Source organism: Serinus canaria, chromosome 2 (genome assembly GCF_022539315.1).
Source record: "Serinus canaria isolate serCan28SL12 chromosome 2, serCan2020, whole genome shotgun sequence".
NCBI lineage: Eukaryota > Metazoa > Chordata > Aves > Passeriformes > Fringillidae > Serinus > Serinus canaria.
Genome location: NC_066315.1, coordinates 43571658 through 43593469, shown reverse-complemented (window position 1 = coordinate 43593469; position 21812 = coordinate 43571658). Strand labels below are relative to the sequence as shown.

The 21812-nt window shown below is 36.8% G+C and overlaps 1 protein-coding gene across 1 annotated transcript; it reads right to left on the bottom strand.

The window, feature by feature from the left end:
• Nucleotides 1-340: 340 nt before the first annotated feature.
• On the bottom strand, nt 341-21802 carry LOC103812969 (prostatic acid phosphatase-like). The gene is made up of 11 exons (XM_009086174.4): nt 21572-21802; nt 15649-15744; nt 13646-13732; nt 12574-12726; nt 9832-9930; nt 8865-8969; nt 7752-7884; nt 6279-6361; nt 4488-4594; nt 3744-3913; nt 341-2951 (listed from the first exon to the last, which is right to left on the bottom strand). Exons 1-11 carry the CDS (start codon nt 21683-21685, stop codon nt 2833-2835), a joined length of 1266 nt encoding a protein of 421 aa, XP_009084422.2. The 5' UTR covers nt 21686-21802; the 3' UTR covers nt 341-2832.
• Nucleotides 21803-21812: the final 10 nt, after the last annotated feature.

The window sequence follows — 21812 nt, the reverse complement described above, 5'->3', positions numbered from 1 at the left end:
TGAAATGGCAAATGTTGAATTGTTTCTTTGACATACTTTATTGCAGTGCCACAAGTTGCTTGGAGACAAGATATTTTCTTATCACAAACAGTCTGCAGATTATACTAAGCAAATTGTAAATATGGCTGAAAAAATAAAAAAACACTATGAACTTGTCTACATGTACATGAACTTGTCTACTTTTACTCCACTGGAGAAATTTTATTTGATTTAAACACAGCAAGACAAAACATCTTTCCTATAAGTGAGATTCAGGACCTACTTTACTAAGTTACTACATCTTTAAAGTACCCTCATTAATTCTGAAGTTACACATCTGAACCTGTCATTCCATTCTCTGTAACTTGTGCTCACTGGATCCTTTCTGAAAGTACATATGCATTTTCAAGTATGACTATCTCTTAAAAAAAGGTGTCCCTACAATAAAACACTTTCCTGACAACTCCTGCTGGAATAAGAATTTGCCTTATCTTTGAAATTCTTTGTTAGAGCTTAGGCTTGGGCAGCCTAAACCATACAAGATGTCTCAGACACTTAATATTATAATTTCTGTCTGAATCAACTTCTTTTTGTAAGACGCAATCTTGGAAAAATATGTCCCATTTTGCTTCTTGAGGAGTGCAATCGACTGATTTTGTAATATTTCAAAATTGGTTCTTACTGCACATTATCAGTCAATACATCTTCATTTGTCAAGCATCTGACTTCCTCTAATAAGAAACATAATTTATCCTTAAGTGGGTACCAGCAGCATTGTGGATGTGGTAATGCAGAGCTCAGTAGCTCAGTATCAGGTAACCACTGACTGTGTATATATATATATATAAATATATATATATATGCACTTACAAGAGCCAGGATGAGTTTTGCAGTTTGTTCTGAACGTTCTCCCACCTTGAGTACATTTCTAATAGTAACCAAAATAGTAACCAAGCCAACTCAGGCTTGTTTCCTACAGCTGCTTTAATGCATTTGACTGAAATATAGATATTCCTTCAAGTTTTTATATGAGAATAAAAATGACTAGTTGCAAGCTGAAGCTTGTACATCTAAACCATCTGATTTAGGGACAGCCTTTCATCTTTTTGACAGCTTTGCATCAACATGTTATAAAATAAAAATCCTGAACACGTAAGACTCAAATCCACCAGTTCATGATGATATTTCCTAAAATAGATAAAATGGAAATGTCATGGATACTACTAAAAGCTTTTCACTGAGTGAGAAGTAATTTTCAAAAGGTGGACACTTCAGTCGCTGAAGTTATTACAAGAAATGCAATGTTTGAGAAGTGCTATACTCCCACAAACATTTGTTACTCTGACTTATGGTATTTAATATATGATATTTAATATCACTATATATAATTATATCACATTTCAGCTGTAATATTGAGGGCTGATCTCTAGATCACTATCTCAGTAATAGTTTACTGAGGCTCCTGGGCTCCACATTGCAACCCACAGAATGTGAGTGAAAGTCAGTCCAGAAGCAGTGTATTCACATTGCTGTGATGCTCTGTCTGAGTTAAGCAGCTCCATCCCTCAGCTTTCTTTCTTTCTGAATCTCAGCAGGACACATTAGCTTCAGCACATTATACCTGTTGGGCTGACCCTGCTGTTGGCACCTGTTTGTATGGTTGTCTTGGTTTTTAAAGAGACTTCTCCAAGGTATTGTAATTCACAGTATCCTCTGCAGGACTACAGGATGAAAACGTCTTGATTCAGTCTTGAAACATATGACAATAAGCAGGATTTCATACAGCAATATTAGTCCTTATTATGCATATAGTTTGTGACACTCAAGAGCAGTTACAGAAACACATTCCCTGATATTAGAAGCTTACAATCTAAACAAAATAAATTGCACAGAAGAGATCAACATACAAAAAGCAGAATAATTGTTTTCTTACTTTTAGTGTACATCTTGCTAACAAATAGTATTGTGAACAGAGCAAAGAATTAAAGGAATTATTGTGATTTAAAATAAAAGATAACGAAGAGAGTGATAGCTTGAGGAATTATTCTAAGAGTGGCTCAAAAAAATGCAGAGCAAAGGATCATGCATGACTGGGAGCTGAGAAAAATTGGAAAACAGTGCAGCAACCAAAAATAGATTTTAATATATTTACTTATCCATATTATTGAAGTCACAGACACGGACCAAGATGCTGTTGCACTAAGCTTCTTGCTTGATGCCTGGATATGTGACAGAGATGATCCCAGATCTACTAATTTCAGTAAGAGCTGTAGAGGTGTATCTCCTTTAAAGAGCAGGCTGAAGATTTATTAGCTGAAGAACAAGGTCAAAACTCATGCATAAATTTGCATTAATAAGTGCAGGAACAGTATGTTCAAATGCTGGAATGAGTCTTTTTCATACAGTAATGCAACTTCTGCTCACTAAAACTATTTTCCTGTGCATCAGCAAAATAGCCAATTATAGGTAGTAAGGTAAATATTACAGAATGCAGTTTTGAGAAAGGCTTGTTGAGCAGCAGAGGGCTAAATGGTAATAGGCAATATAAAAGAAAAAACATAGGCAATAGCATTCCTTCACCCCAGTGATTGATATAAGATTGATTAATAGTAGTAGTAGACTAAAGATATAAATTGGAGTAATTCCATTCATCCAGTAATTCCTGAAATAACATGTTTCTACAGTATTTTTCACTGCAGATGTGTAGAAGTTTAGGCCACAGATACCTCAGTTGTTCAAGTTTATTGAATATGCTTTGGAGGTTATTTTGACCAGAGCAAACTGATGGGTATCAGCAACTTCAAGTATTCCTTGATGTCTAGCTGCTCTCACTTTCACTTTTTTGCCTCCACTTTAAATGTCTTGGTAGTTGTTTCTGCTCCTGCAGCGTCCATAATGATAAAGGAGGTAGAGGAGTACAAGGTTAAAAACGGACAACAAGCCAACAGCAACATTAAATCCGATAAAAATATCTGTGAAGAACAAAAAATAAATGAGAAGGGAGTTAATCAAAGACATATATGTATACCATTTTATATGCAAAGCTAACAGTCAAATTATATATATGTACAATGGAAATATTTCTGGCAAGATCATATTTACTGACATGCAACAGGAGAACATATATTTCAATCCTAGAAATTTTGCAGATTGCTTCCTGTGCATAGGTTAATCTTGCCCCCATGTTTCCATAGGGCAGGAGAGCCTATGCGTAGTTAATAAAAAAAGAAAAATAGTTTCATCAGGGATCAGCAAAATGGTGAATACATGCAGGACGGGGGAAATAACAGGACTATTGAAAAGTAACATGTATTGCCTTGCTCTTTTCCTCCCTCCCAGAAATAATATTCAGGCAGGAAGAGGTTATCAATTTTCAGCTGTTAGTAGACCATGGATCAGCTGCACTCAGTACAACTGCAGAAATACAGAGGCACAAATCTTACCATGCATTTGCAAGCCATTTTTGCTTTGCATTTGCAGAAAGTCTGATGTATCCAACATGAACAGGACCCTTGTATAACACTGACATCCATACTTCTCTTAAACATTTTCAACAAGTGGAGACCTAGTTTTGACCATAGCCTTTAGGCAGCTCCTTCTGTGAATATGCTAATTTAATTTCTACTGACATTCCTTGTCCATAGTAAATCTGGCCCACACTTAAAGGGAGATCTACTGATTATGTGAAAGGTACAAAGTTCGGAGCCATTGATAAAACATCTGCCTCCATGTCTTATGTGGAAAATACAGAACTGTTACACTACCTTTCATTTTGTCTTTCTTCCCACATTCTTTTGACCAGTTTTCTGTAATCACAGGAGAAACTAGTTCAGCAAACTTCTCAAGTGGACAAGAAGAGGTGCACCCTGGCAAAGTGAGGAGATAAGGATCCTTTGAAGTGTCGTTCCGATAATGCATTTCGATGCTAAATTGCCTGATTAACAACATTGAAGAGTTTTTTTAAAAAAGGTTCTTAAATAGAAGGTTCTTAAATACTTTGAGACAGCATGTTGGAAATAGGCTCTAACATCCTACTCTAGAACCTGTTCTCCAAGAGTGGAGGCTTTGTGAAAGACATCTGCAAAGCCCACATTGACAAAGCTGTTAATTTAACTGCACAGATCAACAGTCAGCTGAAAAGGTCCTTCTGCAGGCTCCTTGAATGGCACCAGCACTGGGCTTTTCTAAGCCAACTGGCTTACTGTATGAATTATATCTTGGAAATGTTCTTGCTATCATCTGAAGAATCAGGAAAATTTATTTGACCATTTTCTTCCCTCTCATAAGGCTTGTTTTACCTCTTCTTCCTCTCTTTCAAAGCATACATGCACATTCAGAAAATGTAATTTTCCCTAGTTTTAATATGACTTTGTGCCTATGGGCTATTAGTGAAGTACCTATTTAAATCAAAATTGTATCTTCTCACAATATTTGAGAGAAAAAGGGGTTTGGGAAAAAGGGTAGCAAATTCGAAACACTCTTTCTTGCATCAATAAGAAGATACTTGCCCATTGCTTTCTTGATAGAGTTCAAAAAACTGGCAAGCAGCATATGGTGGCAGTTTTCCATTGAAAATATTGAGAGCAATCTGGAGGGCCCCAACTGTCGTGTCATGCTATTGGAGAAAAAAAAGATCCATCCTTTACAGTCAATTAAGTCAACTAGCATTCATCCAGAGTTATGAGACAAGTGTAGAGAGGGAGTGGAAATCAAGATAAAAGAAAACCTGTGTAAATTTGACCATAAAAATGTGTTTAGTATATTCACCATTGGGAAAAACATGTTTAACTGATTACTACAGACAGAAGGAGGCATTTCTAAAGAGTTACTGCAGTATGTGTCTTACACCATCTGTCAGGATTTTGGAGACAAATACTGAAGGAAAGCATGATGTGGTTTGAGTAATAAATCTAGTTTTTCAGTCAATTTTGTCTTTTCCTTCCTTTGGTAGTGTCTTTTGCTCCAAGGTCAGATTAAGGCAGTGTAAAGTAGTATAATCTAGGGCATTTCAAGTGAAGGTACAAGTGCTTTTTTTTTCAGATAATACACCAAACAAATAGTTGTGTTCAAAGACTATTCTCCTTTCTTCCACTTCAGATTTGTTTTCTATTCTTACTTCTGTTTGGACTCATACAACAAAATCTCAGTTTAGCTTCTATTTTTATGGGATCTGTTACCCACCGACATTTATTTTCTTCATCTACCCATTATCCCTGCTTTTGCAGGGATCATAGGAAGAGGAGCTGAAGGCAGGAAGTCCAAACATTTTGGTGCATAAATTTTGCAAGCATCTTTAGGTATATATATATCTGCTAGACCTATTTATATTATAGTCTAGCAGCTATGGTTTAATTATTATTCAGGTTCTGGAATTTTATAGGCTGATCAGTTTCAAAAATAACAGTATACTTGAACTCAGGCTATTAAAGCAGAAGTGAAAAATCTGGATGTACTGCTCTTTCTTCTTCAAAAAGAACATGGTATTACTAGAATCATGTAGGAAGGACAGTGATAAAGGTTTGAGGTATCAAGTAGTTTCTATAGGAGAAAAGATTAAATATGGTAGGACTCTGTCTTGGAAAAGGAAATATGGAAGAGGAGTGACAGAAAATAGTAAATTCATTAGAGACCCAGAAAATGTGAATAAAAGCAGGAGTACTTTTTTCTTTAACACAAAAGACATTGTTACAGGATGTTGCAGATTCCAAAGTTATAAATGAATTTAAAAAGTAATTAGGCAAATTGATGGAAGACATTCTGTCAAGAGACACTAAACACAGGGACAAGTTCTGTCTCAGGAAGTCCCTAAGACACAGATTGCAGGAAGGTTTTATCACTCTCTACTGGTTTTATTCTCACATTCATCCCTGCCTTTGGCTCTTGTTAGAGGCAGAATAATGAATGAGCTAAGCAGATCATTGCCTGATGAAAATGGCCCTCTTCACCCTCAAAAATAAATAAAATAATAACAGCAGTAGTAAAAAAGAACCCACAGAGGAGAGATTTAGGAGGCACAGCTGAAGCTCTGCTATGTGCCAGTATCTTGGAGCATTTCAGGAAAGATGCAACTGATAGAAACTGCACCATTGGGTTGTAGGAATAAAAAATGATAAAATATATAGGTTTTTTTGCCAAATATAGTTTAAATAAAGCTGAGGTGAGATCTATGCCTATACTGTGTTCTTGTACTGATTGGTGTTTATCTTGTTAGATTAATTCAACTGTAGTATATTATTCTTTCATTTAACTTAAATATTGGTAAAATCAAAGCAAGATTTATGAAAGATGAAAATACTCACTGCAGAGTAGACCTCCATTTTCGTTGGTTTTGAAGAATTGGCAGCTTGTTTAATACTGTGTAAAATAATATTCACAAGGACACCTTGAAAAAATGGAAGTGGAAAATAAAGGTATAATGTTTGAATGGAAACAAAAAAGATAAAATAGAATGAGTATACAATATAAGACATCTACTCAGGTCTCATACTCATTTTTCAGTTAATGAAATTTTGTAACTGCAGAGAAGATATTACAGAGGAGAAATATATGATTCATCATCCAGGTCAAGTGAAGAAGCAGGATTCACAGGAAATCATTTAGAACCATCCTGAGAACTGGTAATAATGACACTTCCAGTTCTGGTATGCTGAGATCTCTCCATTCTCTTTTTTTGGTTTTTTGTAGTGTTGGAATAATGACAACTGTGCTGGTCTCTTCCTCTCTACATGTCAAAGAAATATTTTAACTATTTACTTCCACATGTTACACATTATCGATTCTTCGTTTTTTCTAAAACTCTTTTGTACTTCTTCTCCTGCCCAAAGGTATTCTAAAACCAATGGGTAAGGGTAGCAGAAATTCCCTGAAGCACAGTTTATATCATTCTAAGGAAAAAGGATGTAACTGGTGTGCCAGTGAACATTAAATAGTCCTGACCATGTGATATGGGCATCTGCCAGCTCATAGGCTTTACTGCAGATTGGAGCCTGTAATTGCTATATATTTGATCCAGTGATGTGCATGCCTAGCTGATGGATCTGCTAATAATTCTTTACCTAGATCTAGGCTACACAGTAAGTGCATTAGAAAGCCTAGCCTCAAATGTTCCAGCCTGAAAATATTCTAACTCAATTTTTTGGATTTCCTGCTCATGGATTCCTGGGGATCATATGATAAATTCCAGGGTTGTGTCCTGAAGTAGTGTTAGAATGGGCAGCACAGTCTATGTGCCTCCATTTTGGAGTTGAGCAGCAGTTCCCAGTTCTTGTAGTTCTTGCAGTATAGGCATAACTGGAATCTCTCAGCTTCTATTCTGATCAGACTGTTTTGGAGCAGCTTTATATCACTTAGAGAGCTACAAATATGTTGCCAGTGTTTTGACACAATGTATAACCAGTACATCAAAGGGAGAAAAACAACAGTAAACAACTAGAAGAAATGTTGGAGAAACAACCAAATCTAACCTGCTCTCTCATCATAAGTAATGATCATAACCACGAGAGCCTGATTTATTCCCTTAGTTTTCTATAATATTGCTAAAAAGTCCTAATACCTTCAAAAATCTGGAAAACCTGAAGATATTAATTTTTACGCCTTGTTGCCCTATTTTATCCTTGCAAGCGCCAATGCTCAGCACATATTTGAATACTTAATATGGCATCCAATGTCCATAGTTTCAAATCAAGGGTTTGTCTGAAAAATTTTGCATTAGTGAAGTGACAAGATGTTGCATTACCTCCTCCTTTCTTAAAGCTATGCATTTGTTGATTTACCTCCTTGTAGTCGTGATTTCTCTTCTGTTTTATAAACCCCAAATAATGAGAGTAAAGACAATTCTGCCAGTTTTTCCATCTTGTTGATTACATCTTTAGTGGCCCATACAGGGAGAGTGTAATTATGAATATCCTAGTGATAAAGGAAAACAAAAGCATGTTTATAATTCACTGGTTTCCATCATCCTATCATCCACACTCACACTACTTAGTTTAGACTTTCTGATGCTGTCCTGCAATTCTCTGCACAGTATGGTTTTACTCCAGAGCATGCCCTGAAACTAATTCTGTGGGAATGAGGAGAGACCTGAAGTGAGTGCATGGGCAGAGCAGAAGCACCTAAAAGAAGGAGGTTCCTTGTAGGTATAATGTGTTCTTGTTATAGAGATACATGTTTTTGGTGGGAAATATTGCAGACATATGTCTTCTTCTCTTTTTTTTCTTGGGTCTTCAGGTTATAAATATCTATTTTTTTCTGCCTTTCCTGTAGTTGTCCACATACCAGTTCTATCACTGGACAACTAGAGACAAGTGTCACTCTTCAGTCATGTAACAGTGACAGAGTCTTATGTTTAATTACCTCAATTTGTAGAGGATATGTTCAAAATCCTTCGTGCACTGCTGGTAGTGATGGGGCCAAATGGAATTATCCCATGCTTGGGGTCAGTTTGGGCACTTTTTAACTGATAGCAATTATTGTCTCAAAAGTTTTTAACTGATAGATCTTTCATGATCTCTCATGTTCAAAATCTTAAGTATTTTGATGTTTACCTTTTAATAGTTTAAAGCTAATAATTTCATTTCTCTGTTAAAAATCACAAGTCTAGTATACCCATCATGCTGAATAATTCTATAGCAGCATATTGGGAAAGGGAAAAAGAAATAATGGGAATGGTAACAGTTCTTCAATCATGAAATGGAAATTATAATCTCCCAAGCTGTAGACCATGCTTTTACCAAAGCACTAAAATATAACCTAAATTCAAATTAAAAAAAAAAAAAAAAAAGTAGGTGACAATACAACTCATTCCTGTGAAAACACATTGTTATGGTTTAATTGAAACCCAAAGATGGAGTTGTATTCTTCCCCAGCATCTATTGATTTATTATTACCTCACAATGTAGAGTGTCATACGTATTCCACAGCTGGAAATTGTCCAGTATTTTAAGGTGATTTAGTTCAAGCCCTGTGTTAACTGCCATTGTTTGCAAAAAATCCTGTGGGGAAAAAGTGAAGAGTATACCACAAATGCTCAACACCCATGGAACATACATGCAGATAGATTCACTAACTCCCAACCTTTTCAAAGAATTTTCACAGACTTAAAGAATAAGCTGAGTTTGAAAGGACCTGTAAGGATTGTTGAGTCCAGCTCCTGGCCCTGCACATGACATTCTTAAGAATCACTCCATGTGCTTTAGATCATTGTCCAAAAGCTTCTTGAACTCTCTCAGGCTGGTGCTGTGATCACTTCCCTGGGGAGCCTGTTCAATGCCTGATCACCCTCTGGGTGAAGAACCTTTCTCTAATATCTAACCTTGGGGGTGCAATAGTGTGGTCAGAGAGAGAGAAAGCTAGATAAGCTTTCCCATGAATCGGTTTGGGAAACTTTAGGAAGCTGGAGAGAAAGAATTCTAAACAACCTGCACCTGGTGTTTTGTAATAAGCTGTTTTGCCCATAGGGTTTTTTACAAATGTGTGTCTTGTTAATTAGCCAGTCATGTGAAATATATTGATTAAATGACCAATCAAGTCCACCTGTATTGGACCAATGTATAATAGACACCGTTTCAGTAAAATCAGGGCTTTTGCCACTTTGCCTTCTGATCCGACTCTGTAGCATTTCTGATGCAGTGGTGACATATATATATATGTCCTAATATATATATATGTATACATAATCATATGTATATATAAACTAAACAGTGGTTTAATTTTTTTCAATTTGTTTTTGCATTTTAGCAAATGAAAAAAGTGCAATTCCATAACTTCTACAACTTAGTTACCTTCCTTTTATTCACATCTTGGGTTTGTTTGGATTTTTGTTTCGTTGTTTTTTTGTTTTTTTTTTTCTCTTACCATGTATGGTTGTATTCTACTTTGAAATTCTTTAGATGTTTGTGTTTCATGCTGAAGTTCATCAAAACGGGGACAGTTGGGCAGAGGGAAGTTCAGCCTCTGAAACATGAAAAGGAAAACTTAGAATAGTTCTAGAATTATAAACACCCCTCTGTTTTTTCTGTTCTGAGATTAATGGTGTAATATTTTTTAGACAGATTCAAGGTTATGCTAGACCTACTCAATAATTGTTTTTTTTGGGTACCTTAATCATTAATTCAGTTAAGATAGTGAATAGACTGGGGTAACTTGACTTTTTATGCCTACTTGTTTCTGTGATACGTTGATTTCCCTTCATTTAACTGATTTTGGCAAAAAGAAATGGCACAAGTCTGTCAAGGGAGTGCTTTGAGATGTGGGTCAGGGTCCATGATCAGAAATTTTACAAAGCTACAATTCCCTTCTCATTTTTTGCATTCCTCCAGATGTAACTTAACTCCACCTGGTAATGGAATCTGAACTGCTTCTCCATCTACGCATGCAGGTGTCATCTCTTTGGAGATAACCAGTGGATTATGGTAAGCATTTTAAGTACCACTTAACAGACAGACCTTGAAACAAGAATGACAGATTGTTCTCCTGAAATATCAAAAAGCTATGGGCCTAAGGGCTCTGTTCTTCTTTGTTCTTCTTGAGGGAAATGGTTCACTTTTAATTACTCCAAGTGCGTGCATTAGGAGGTCACATGATATATATATATTATATATATATATATAATATATATATATATATATATATATATATGTACATATGTACATATGTACATACATATTTTTTGATCTGAACAGCATGTAAATACATGCATCCTTCAAACCCTGAGCTCTGGCAAATATGGTTTATATCAATTGCACAAAGACAAATGATCCCTGATACAGCATAAAATGTCAGTGAAAAGCCATGGTGAACAAAACAAGCTTGTGCTGGTTCAGCACTTTGTCACATCACTAGAGCATTTTTGACCCAGCACTAGTATCATCCTGTAATGTTTACAGACTGCACTTCCAGCATGTCTCCAGTGGCACATTGGCAGCAGCCACCAACTGACCCTGGCCCACTTTCACAGGTTTCCAACTGTGCAATTTTTCTGTAACAGCAGCACAAAGGAGGATAAAAGATCAGGTTGCAATACGAAACTGGGGAATGTTGTTTATTACACAATAACAAATGTTTCTCTTGCTGTATGTCTTAATTATCTCTCTCTAGGTGTTATTAATTAAGCCACTCCCTTTGGCTTCATTGAGCCGAACTCAGTACTGTTGCCTGTCAAGTCTTGATAGATCTCAGTGGCTTGAAAATAAACTGTGATTATGGGTTTTTTTTTACAGGAATGTACCTGGCTTCAATTTCCCACTTTGTGTTGCTTAGGGCTTGAAAACACCTTCACACATCTGCTTGGTTTAACAAGCAATGTTTTTTTTTTGCTGGTGGTTTGCATTATAAAAGGCATTTTGTATTGCTGCAGAGATGTGTTTGAGAGAAGTGTCAATATCCACTCCTGAAGCAGCCACAGAAGTGATGAGGCACTAGAGTCTCCTACAAATGAGCTTGCCTTCCTCAAGTTATTTCATTGCACTGTGATTCCCCTAAGGGCTTTGAGGTATTATATAGCCAAAACTCTACAACCACTTTGATGTTTTTCTTGTCTTCTGGTGAAAGGACTTCCTCTGGCGTCCTGTATTTAAATAACCATGACAGTGTTCTTTTCTGTTTAGGAAGAGGGTGAACTTTCTGGCTGAATCACACTTGCCTAATCCAGTTTGTGGGAGCCCTTTCTCTCTGTACCTGTTTTCAAGCACGGTCTCTAAGAATGGAGCAACATCAAAGGGAGAGAGGTGTGGCAGCCCCCTAATGAGTGAGTCTTTCGTCTGATGTTGGTGACAGGCAGTTATGTAATAGGGGGTTTGTACAAATTTCCTTACAGTCAGCTTCTGTCCTCAAAGACAGAAGTAAATGAGGCTTTCTGCTATTACAGAGCTTTTTATCCTTGTTGGCCACACTGTTCCTTACCTGTGTAAGGCGTAACCTGTGTGAGGTAAGCTAACCTTTCCTTGTCACAAGAGCAAGTGAAATTAAAATCTAAACCTGAGTCAGCCAGGGTGAGCTACATGAAGTAAAACTTCTACAGGACCTATTATTCAGGTAGATCTACCCTTATGATCTGCAAGAGAAGTGCTAGGGTTTCATTAAATGTTTCTATAGCACTGAGCATAAAAGAGCCCTTGTCTGTAATTAGAATGCCTAAGTGCTACCAGAATAGGAAGGTAATAATTTTGAGGTCATTACTGTGGCTGGTGGAAATTCAATTCCTTGAATAAACTATGGAAAAAACTTGCCAAAGAGACAAGATCTGTCTAGTTGAGTGGTGTTTAGAAAAGCACTTGTTTCCTATAAAGATTTAGGGCAAGCTCCCTAGAATACTGTCCAAAAGTGTTCTGGTCAGAAGAAACAACCTCGGAGAAAATGGTAGTGTGTGTGATAATTCAGGTATTCTGCAACTATAGAAGGAGGATTTTCATGTAGCTATTACAGCTGACCTATGACATACTTGTCAGCCAGCAGCTGCATTTGATATTTTCTATTATATTGAACTCAAAAAGCTTATAAAAATGCTTTTTGGCTATTTTCTTTTTTTCTGTTCTTTTGCTTCCGTGAAAGATTAAGACTTTATAGAATGCTTCTAGAATGCTTCTAGCCAGTACTCACCTGCTCTGCTGTTTTTTGAAAAATATGGACTGGAATGGGTTGCCAGAGAAGCTCAGGGTTCCAAATTTGGCTGCTAGTCGGTGGAAAGAGGCCAGAAAGATATGACTGGGCACTCATAATGGTGCGATCATAATCTGTACTTTGGATGTAAAACTGAAAATAGAATGACAAAAAATTAAAGATAAAATGGAAATGATAAAATATTAGAGAAATTTTACCCAACTTGTAAATACCCAACTTACTGACTTTTTGGTTTTGGTTTTATATTTTTGCATGAAGTCAAAACAGTGAAACCATAACTCAGCTTTCCAGGGCCCTGCTTCAGTTTCACAAATGGAGTTTCTAAGCATCTTTTAATTTGGAATCTAAGCTTCAGACTGAACTGAAAGAATAGGAAAGCATGATTTCAAAGAAAGACATTCTCTATCTTATTTTTCTCAATCTTAACATTGATACATATGAGTTAGTGGTGGACAGGTTAACAGATGGACTTAAAATTCATAGAGGTCTTTTCCCACCTAAATGATTCTATGGTCTATCAGTGATCAGGAATGTTAAAGCACTCAAAAACATAAAACTTCTCTTGGAAGTGTAGCAAAGGTCTATCATGCCTTCCCATAATGCATGCCTCCCTATAATGCATGCCTCCTAAACAGACCGAAATGTTAGAGGTATCTTCCCCACCATGGATCTGTACTGTATGATAAGCACATCCAAAGAGCTGTTAGACCTCTCTGTTGCAGGAGGAACTGTGTAAGCATGGCCCATCACATTGCTGGAGAGGTATTTATCTGTGCAGTGACCATTATTATCTTAGTCTGTTGAAAAATTCCCAACTCATTCCTCATGGAGCTGTTCAGTTTGGGAAAATTAGATTGTGAAAGACCCAAACAGAATGTAAGAGCTGAAAAATAGACTTTATTCTGTGTTTACTTTGACATTAGTCTGACTTTCAAAAATGTCCTTCTATTACCTTAATTTCCATTAATGAAATGAATATGATAATGTGCTTTTTTAAGTCCATAGTTCTGCTATGCCAGAGAAATGTGCTGCAGACAGATCTGCTCTATACCTCTTGCCGGTTGTATGTGCTGTTCAAGAAGCTGGAATATCGTTTCCTCATGTACTGTCCGAGTTCAAATAGCTGCTGCATTCCAGTCTGTAAGGCAAGCATATGGGTGACTACTAGATTAAGGTGACTAGAGACTTTCAGTGTTAAAGTGTCATTTTCTTTTTTTTTGTCTTCAGCAATCACTCTTTAAGTGATCATTAACTGTTTGTATAATGTACTGTTATTGTGGTTTAACCCCAGATGGCAACTGAACACCACACAACTGCTCTCTCACTCACCCCTGGTGAAGCTGGGGAGAGGATCAGAAGAGTAAAAGTGGGAAAACTCCAGGGCTTGAAGACAGTTTGATATGAAAAGCAAAAGCCACACATGCCAGCAAAGCAGTACAAGGAATTTATTCACCACTTCCCATGGGCAGGAAGGTGTTAAGCCTCCAGGAGAGCAGAGCCCCATCCCAGTTACTTGGGAAAACAAACCAGATCAAGCTGAATGTCTGCCCCTCCCTCTTTCTCCACCCAGTTTTATATGCTGAGCAAGGCATCATATGGTACAGTATATCTCTTTGGTCAGTGGAGATCTGCTGTCCCAGCCATGTCCCCTCCCTACTTCTTATGCACCCCCAGACAAACTCATGGTGGTACAAGAAGCAGAAAAGCCCTCAAATCTGTGTAAGCCGTTCACAGGAGCAACAAAAACCTCCCTGCATTATCAGCACTGTTTTCAGCACAAATCCAAAACAGAGCCCCGTACCAGCTCTCTCTCAGCCAAACCAGAAAAAATTGTATATATTGCAGGTGATCTAGAATTTTTAATAGACATGTCACTTATATCTATGAAGAAATTCTATGTTCTGAAATGCTAAGATTGCAATGTCTGCTACAAAAGACAATGACCCTAATTCTATACAAATACTATTTCCACAGTGCTGTAGATCTGTAGACACTGGTCAACATTGTCCTTTACAATGTATGTCATTTAGTGACAGCTGAGAGAGGATGAATGACAGCCTAGCATTTATCATTGTCATTGCTCTGTTATTTGTCCAGCCTTCTACCTCTGTGGCTTATATTTCTGCCTTAAGTAGCATTCTTCTCTCTTTGCCTTGGTGTGCCTGCAGCTGTCTTAGGTTGAACACTTTTCTGTTATTTATTTTTCGTCTTTTCTGTTATTTATTTCTAAAGCCTTAGCTGAACTTTTACCTGTCAGAGAAGGACACTCCTACTACTGTTGTTAAAAAGATAGCAAAATAGCAAAAAGTTCTCAAAAAAGGCAATGCCAAGGCAGGAACATCTTAGTACATAAGCTAGTAATAAGATAACAATGCATTGTTTCAGTGTGTGAATTTTACATTAAACACTGAACTGTCTTAGTTTCATACTTCTGCACCATGACAAAATGTTATTAGGAAATGTATTGGCTTCCTTTTGCTGCAGAGCTTCCTATGTCAAATACAGTCAAAGAGCTAAAGCTTGATGTTAAAATGCCAGAGCAGCAAGTTCAGTGCATCCTAGTGAAACTCGGGGTTGCAAATGGCCTTGTTAGAAAACACATTGTCCTCAGAAGCAACCTTCTCCTGCAAGTCTTCTCTTGTTTTGTGAATTGGTGGTTGTCAGTCCAATAATGGGATGTGGACTTGTCACTTGACTTGGTGGGCAGGTGTCATGTCTTTGCCCTATCACAGGGCTCAGTACTTAATGGTCTTTAGAACTTCAATGTTAACAGTACAGTGTTTAAACTTGCCATTTATTTAAATGTAGACACTATCTAGAAGTTGTTGCTTTTAGGAAGGTAATCATAAAGCTATGATGAACAAGACTTCAATATAATAATAGCTAAATGAATAATATTGCAAAATGTTTATGAATTACTGGTATTGGTATTTGCTAATAGCAACTATCAGGACCTGGGATTTTGCTAATGCTTTTGAGACACACACACAAAAAATACCTTCCCACTTCCACTTTTAGTAGCATTTTTAAGTTCTTCTAAGAAAGTTAACATACCTTGGTGAGCTGTCCAAATCCCTGGGGCCATTCGCTCTCTTTGTGTAGATCAGTTGGAAAGTTCACAATTGGCGTTCGGTCACCGTGTCGGAAAAGCTGTCAATGTAAGCAATAAAACGCCCTTGAGTTCATTACTGTTAACACTCCTTTCTTATCTAACTAGTAGTGAAGCACACATTATACTTCCAGTGTCATTTTTCATATAAAAATGCCAGAGAGTCTGCAGAAACCTGGTCAAGTAGGATGTAAATACATTGCTTAAAATCAAGATTATGTATAATTATATTAGAATTAAGTGGGCATAAGCCTGATGATTCTTCCTTCTAGAACATTAATCACCTTAGATGTAAATGTTGGGATTGCCTTCACAGCTAGCCATCTAGACAAGAAATATGATAGAATTTTGGAAACTCAGTTCCCCTGAATATTAAGCCAATTACTGATGTGCTTAGATTAGTATTTAATTACTTTATCATAGACACTTGAATTTTTATTGGTAACTTTTTTTTATAGCAGTATCTTTAAAAGTAATTCTATGTACACATGGATCTCATGCTCAGTTTCTCAATCATCCTAAAATATAAAGATAAAAGAGTTGAAACATTTACATTATTGGCTTAATACTTGATTAGTACTTTTACATGCATATATAAAAATATTTTTTAAAAATATTTGCTGTTCAAGAAGCTGGAATATCTTTAGGATTTTATTTCTGTCAAATTCAGTGAGAGCAAATAGTTTGGTTTCTTTACTATCCTGAACAGTCCAGCGTGCTGAGTATTAGTGTGATGCATACAAACATATGATTTTTAATCAGAAAAATTAAATGAACCTTTTTGTATTTTTATTCCAGCATACAAAGGAAATTACAGCCCTAGATTAAATGGTTCTGAAAAACTAAATTATCCCCTCTAAGCATATGCTGCGTGGGCTTAGAAAAATTAAATCCACAGAAGTTTCAAATGAAACAAAATGCTGAAATACAAATTCACAGGGCTCCAGACAACCTTCCAGGATGCTGACCCATATTGTTGGAAAAATTACCTTTGCTTATCAATGTTCCCATCAGCAGCTTCATTCCTGACTTAGCACAATAAAATGACGACATAGCAGCATGGTATATTTGTTAATAAAATGAGATTTATGCCCTAATACCTCAGTGGTACATAGCTGGTTTATAATTAACACTCTCCATTAAGCTGCATCATTCTTGCCCAGACATCAGAAAGGGTTGTTCACACTAGTTAGTTTGCCACTCCCACTGGGAGGTGTTTCACGTTTATATTTTTCAAAGTAAACACCAGTGGTGTGACTTAATGTTTTAATTACAACACACACCCTTTCCATCAGCCTAATGCACATGAACCTGTGCTAAAGCAGGTACTTCAGAGATGGAAAATACTGTCCATTAAAGGCAAATATAGTTGGATTTCTCCCTCAGTTCGTTTTCTGCAATAGACAACAAAGTTTGCTAGACTATAAGTTACCATTAGAACATGTACAAGACTGCTTATTATGTTTTTTGTGTTGCTAGTTTAATTTCACTACGTGGCTAACCTGAAATGAATATTTTGCAGTGAATTGAGGAGGGTTTTAATCCTGATCATCAAGTCTGTTGTTTGGGGTTTTTTCCCTTATCTGTGCAATTTTTAATCCTTTTTAAATCTCTTATAATTTGGAATCTCAGTTGGTTCTTTGTAACAATTTCTTCATGCACCTGTAGTGAACAGGAGAATAAGTAAAGGGCTAGATTGTCTGCTACATTGATTCATTTGAGTGTAAGAAAAATGACTGAGAGGGACTTTTGTTCTACTGTTCATTTCCTTATGCTGATGTACATAGGTGTCAGGTAGGATTCATTAGTTTTTCTGGACAAGCTGGTACCTGTGTCAAGAAGGAAGGTTAAATTCCCAATTACAGCATAGCTGCATTCTCTCTTTTTAAGTTGTCCAACTTCACACAAAAGCATTTTTATGGGTAATTGACAATTGTTCAAATTGACTGATATGTTTAAATGACTAATTTTTATGTATATTTTAGGCAATATCTAACAATAGATCAACACTTGGCCATAAATATGCCCTTTTTATTAGTGAAAAATTACTGGCAGCGTGTTAGATTTTAAATACTGGTTTGTGATGTTTTATGTTCAATGTGCAGCATAACCTTGGGTGTGTCACAACAGTGAACCCCTTATAGCTTTCAAAAAGTCAGAAGAGCATTTTATCTGAATAGAGGTTAGTGTGCAAAAAGATCAAAAGAGATATTGAATATATGAACAGGAGATATAAAGAAAAAGATTTTATTTCTTTGCAACCTTAAGAAAGCAAAGGAATGGAGGTGTGCTCTTCTAAAAAGAAGCACAGTTTCTCCAAGTCCACACAAAATAGGAAATAATTAAGCTCCTTGTTTATATTTCTGCATCTTCATTGTGCAGCGTCACATAAATAGGATATGAACTCTAAGCTGGAAGCAGCAAGAAGGGAACAAACACTTAAAAAACAGAACCCAAATTTTTAGGAATTGAAGGACAAAGCTTCTTAGCCAACTGGTTTTTGTATGTGCTCAAACCTCCGTGCTACTTCTGAAAATGACTTTGCTTCAGCTGGAAATGAAACAATGACTGTATGAACAACCACTTCACCTAAGTGGTTGAATGACCACTCATTCACTCACAGCTACATCTTAAGAGACTTTCTCTAAAACTTGAAACTGTGTTTTTCATTAGAACACCTGATAGGAAAAGAAAGTGTGTCCCTACAGATCTTACCTTACTTGTCAGTATGAGTCTCTCAACACTCATAATTTCAACTTTTTTAAGAACGAGTTGATTCTTCAAATTAATTTAAAAATATGTGTGTTGCAGCATTTATTACTCCTGGCCTACAGATTACCTTCCTGACTTTCAGGAGATGCAGAACAAGGCAGAATGAGAGAAGAGGAGCAAGGAAACATCATAAAAAATGAAGACACCAGAAATCAAGAAGGAGGTGAGGGTAAGGGGAATGTACACAAAGAGCAAAGATCTGTTTGGTATGTTAATTTCAGCACTCCTTTTGAAGTGCTTCACCTCAGTTCTCAGAAGCAATAGGTGAATAATTTACCAAATTCATTACTCTCTTCTTCCACTGTGATACAGCTTGAATCTGATTTGTGGTCTGGGTTCATCCATTCACTCTTGGTAACTTTGTGAGGATGATCACTTCTTATGAAAAATGATCAGACTTTGGCCAGCATTTGTTTCCATTGTTGTCAGGTGAAAAATCATATTGGAGACAATCTGGTGCAGGGGAGGGGGTGAGCTGAGGATATGGCATGTGTAGCATACACACACATATATATATATAACATCTTCATTTAGAAATGCCATGAATTACAGTGAAGTATCTGTCTCTGAGTGATAGTGAGCCTCTTGCAGACACTTTTATTGACAGACTTAACTTTAAACAAAAAGATCTCTTACTTTGAAGCCAGCAGCACGAAGGGAGAAACAAAAGTGAAGTGAAACCATCATGCTGCCAGTTCAGGGAAACCAGATGTAGAAATACTGAGCATGTTTAGTCAAGGTTTCAGATGGCTTGGCTTGATTAGAGAAATCACACTCAGAGATAACATGCTCAGTCAACGCTTCCTATCCTGAGTTACAAGAAGAAAAACATGATGAAACCACAGTGCCTCAGAAACCACACCTCTTTTTATATATGACAGGTGAAATATGTGTGTGTGTGCAGAGGCTGAAGGTCCAGGTCAGAAGTTCTTCAAACAGAGGCAATAAATCAGTTCTTCATTTCTATGTGGGTGCCTGATTGTACTACATAGTTCCTATTTTCTTCTTTAAATTTAAAGTCTGTGTTTTTAAATTTAAATCCTGCCTTTAATCTTAAATTCCTTGCATAACAGTTATGGTAAGAGCTAATGTTTACATGTAAGCAAAGAAATTTAAAAAGCATTTTAAAAAATTAGCTTCAATAAGAGCTTTTCAGAGAACAGGGCTTGTGACCAATAATCAAAATGTGCAGAGTCAGCACAAAGTTGGAAGTTGTGAAGAGAGAGTGAGGCACCTTCCCAGGCATAGCACAATTCTAGAAGTGAGAAAAAGTGAACATTTATCCATGTTTCTTCGTCCCTGCAAATGTATTTTATATTGTGCGGTTCTGCTAAGGAAATTTTAAAAATTCATTATGAAAATTTTCACACTGCAGTAATACTCCCAGGTGAAAACATAGTAACTTTCAGGACAGCTGGACAATGGCTGTTGAAGTATGTCAGAAAGATGCCTTTCAGATTTACCTGACTGTAGCAATACCCTCATTATATCCCATTACATCAGTGATATATTCACTGATGGGGCCAATTCCTATGCTGTATATTTATACTAGCAATTCTGTTTCTATGAAAATTCAATCAGTGATTTCAGAAGGCAAGATTCAACAGAGCATACATAAACCCTGACTTGAGAAAAGAGATGTATATTGTGGTGAGATTAAACCTATTGTAACATTTTGGGTGATTGGTCAGCCTAAGCAAAAGTAACAGGATTAAACAAAATTTACCTACTATTTAATATTGTGACAAACTGCCCTAGAAATTAGTTTTTGTTTGGTTTTTTGGGTTTTTTTAGTTTGTTGGTTTTTTTTTTTTGGTTAGGTTATGGTAAGCACAGTTTTGGTAAGCAAATGATTTTGGATAAGAAGCCTCTCTCTCCATAATGGTAAACATTTCCTGTAACTTTCTGCAAAATCATTGCTTGTCAAAACACAATAACAGCAGTTCAATAAAAATCTCATTCCTTTCAAGGAGTTAATGCTCCAAGGCTTGCTGTCTACCTGTTTTCACCCAGTTCTCCCTGTTACCATTGAAAAAACATGTGAGTATGTTTCTGTATACAGAATGTTACTGGAGTGAGCGTCAGGTCCCTGCTATGCCTGGTGTCTCAGCAGGAGCAGGAACTGGTTTTTCCTGTGCACTCTGGCCTTCCTCCAAGCTGTGCATGCACAATGCACCCAGTGTGGCTATATGTGAAGTGCTCTATCTAGAGTCAGAAGATATGTTTTGAGTACTTCTGCACACATAATGTCTCCAATAGGGAAAGGCTGAAGGAGAAGGTCTTCAATTGCCTATTTATAAAAGTTCATTCCAATCCCTTCAACTTTGTACAGAAAATATTCCTTTGGACTCACTATTCTTTATCATTATACCTTTTATTTAAAAAAAGAATGAAAAGGACCATTGTTCAACCTTTGTAATCCAAAGTATTACATTGAATTAATGTCTCTTTCTCTAGAGGTATTTGGGAAAGTGACATTGAAGTAGTGTTTAGCTACTTTGAAATAAGAAATGGCCCAGCAAAAGAATTATTACAGTCTGTTTTCAGCCTAACTGAAGTTAATACAATATGTCTCTCAAATCTCCACTTAAAAATGCCTGCCTATTTAATTTCTCAGTGTACTGCTGTGACAATTCAGTTATTGTGAAATGGAAAATATTTATTTTGTGTGTTTATGTGTGGTAACTTCTTTAACATGATAAGCTTCAGCTTCCAAGAATAGAAGAGGTAGTCCATAATCACCCGCTCCCGTGCCATCCATTGGAGTGTCAGCTAAACTAAGGAAGAACAGATAAATGTGGACTTTGCATCTCTTAACTGCTCTGCACTATGCATCTACCACAAAGTCATTTATCTTGAAATAATAATTAGGAGATGAGGAGAGATTTGGAGATGAAATTAGGAGATGAAAATTCTAATAACTAGAGACAATTTTATCTTTCTTTAGGTGAGGTCTTTAAACTCAGGCAACACCACAGCAGTACTCATTTCTAAGTTTGAAGACAAGCAAAGAAACTGTTCACCTTGTCTGATTCAAGAGACATGTAATTCTGTCCCTGTATTCCCCACAACAAAAGAGAGAACAAATCTACTTACTACGACCACAAACTTCAGTTCTCGTGCTGCAGCAGTCTGTTGAAGCAGAATGACAATAACGTGGAAAGAAAAACACAGGATCCTAGACAAGGTGGGAAGCTGTATCACACCCATCCTGAGGAGGACAGAAGAGGAAAGAAAGACTTTGTAGCTCCAGCAGCTGCTCAGGCTTAACTGTGAGACGTCAGGCTGTACCTTCAGAAGGGGTGGAACTGCCGCTGGTGCATTTCAAATCCAAGAG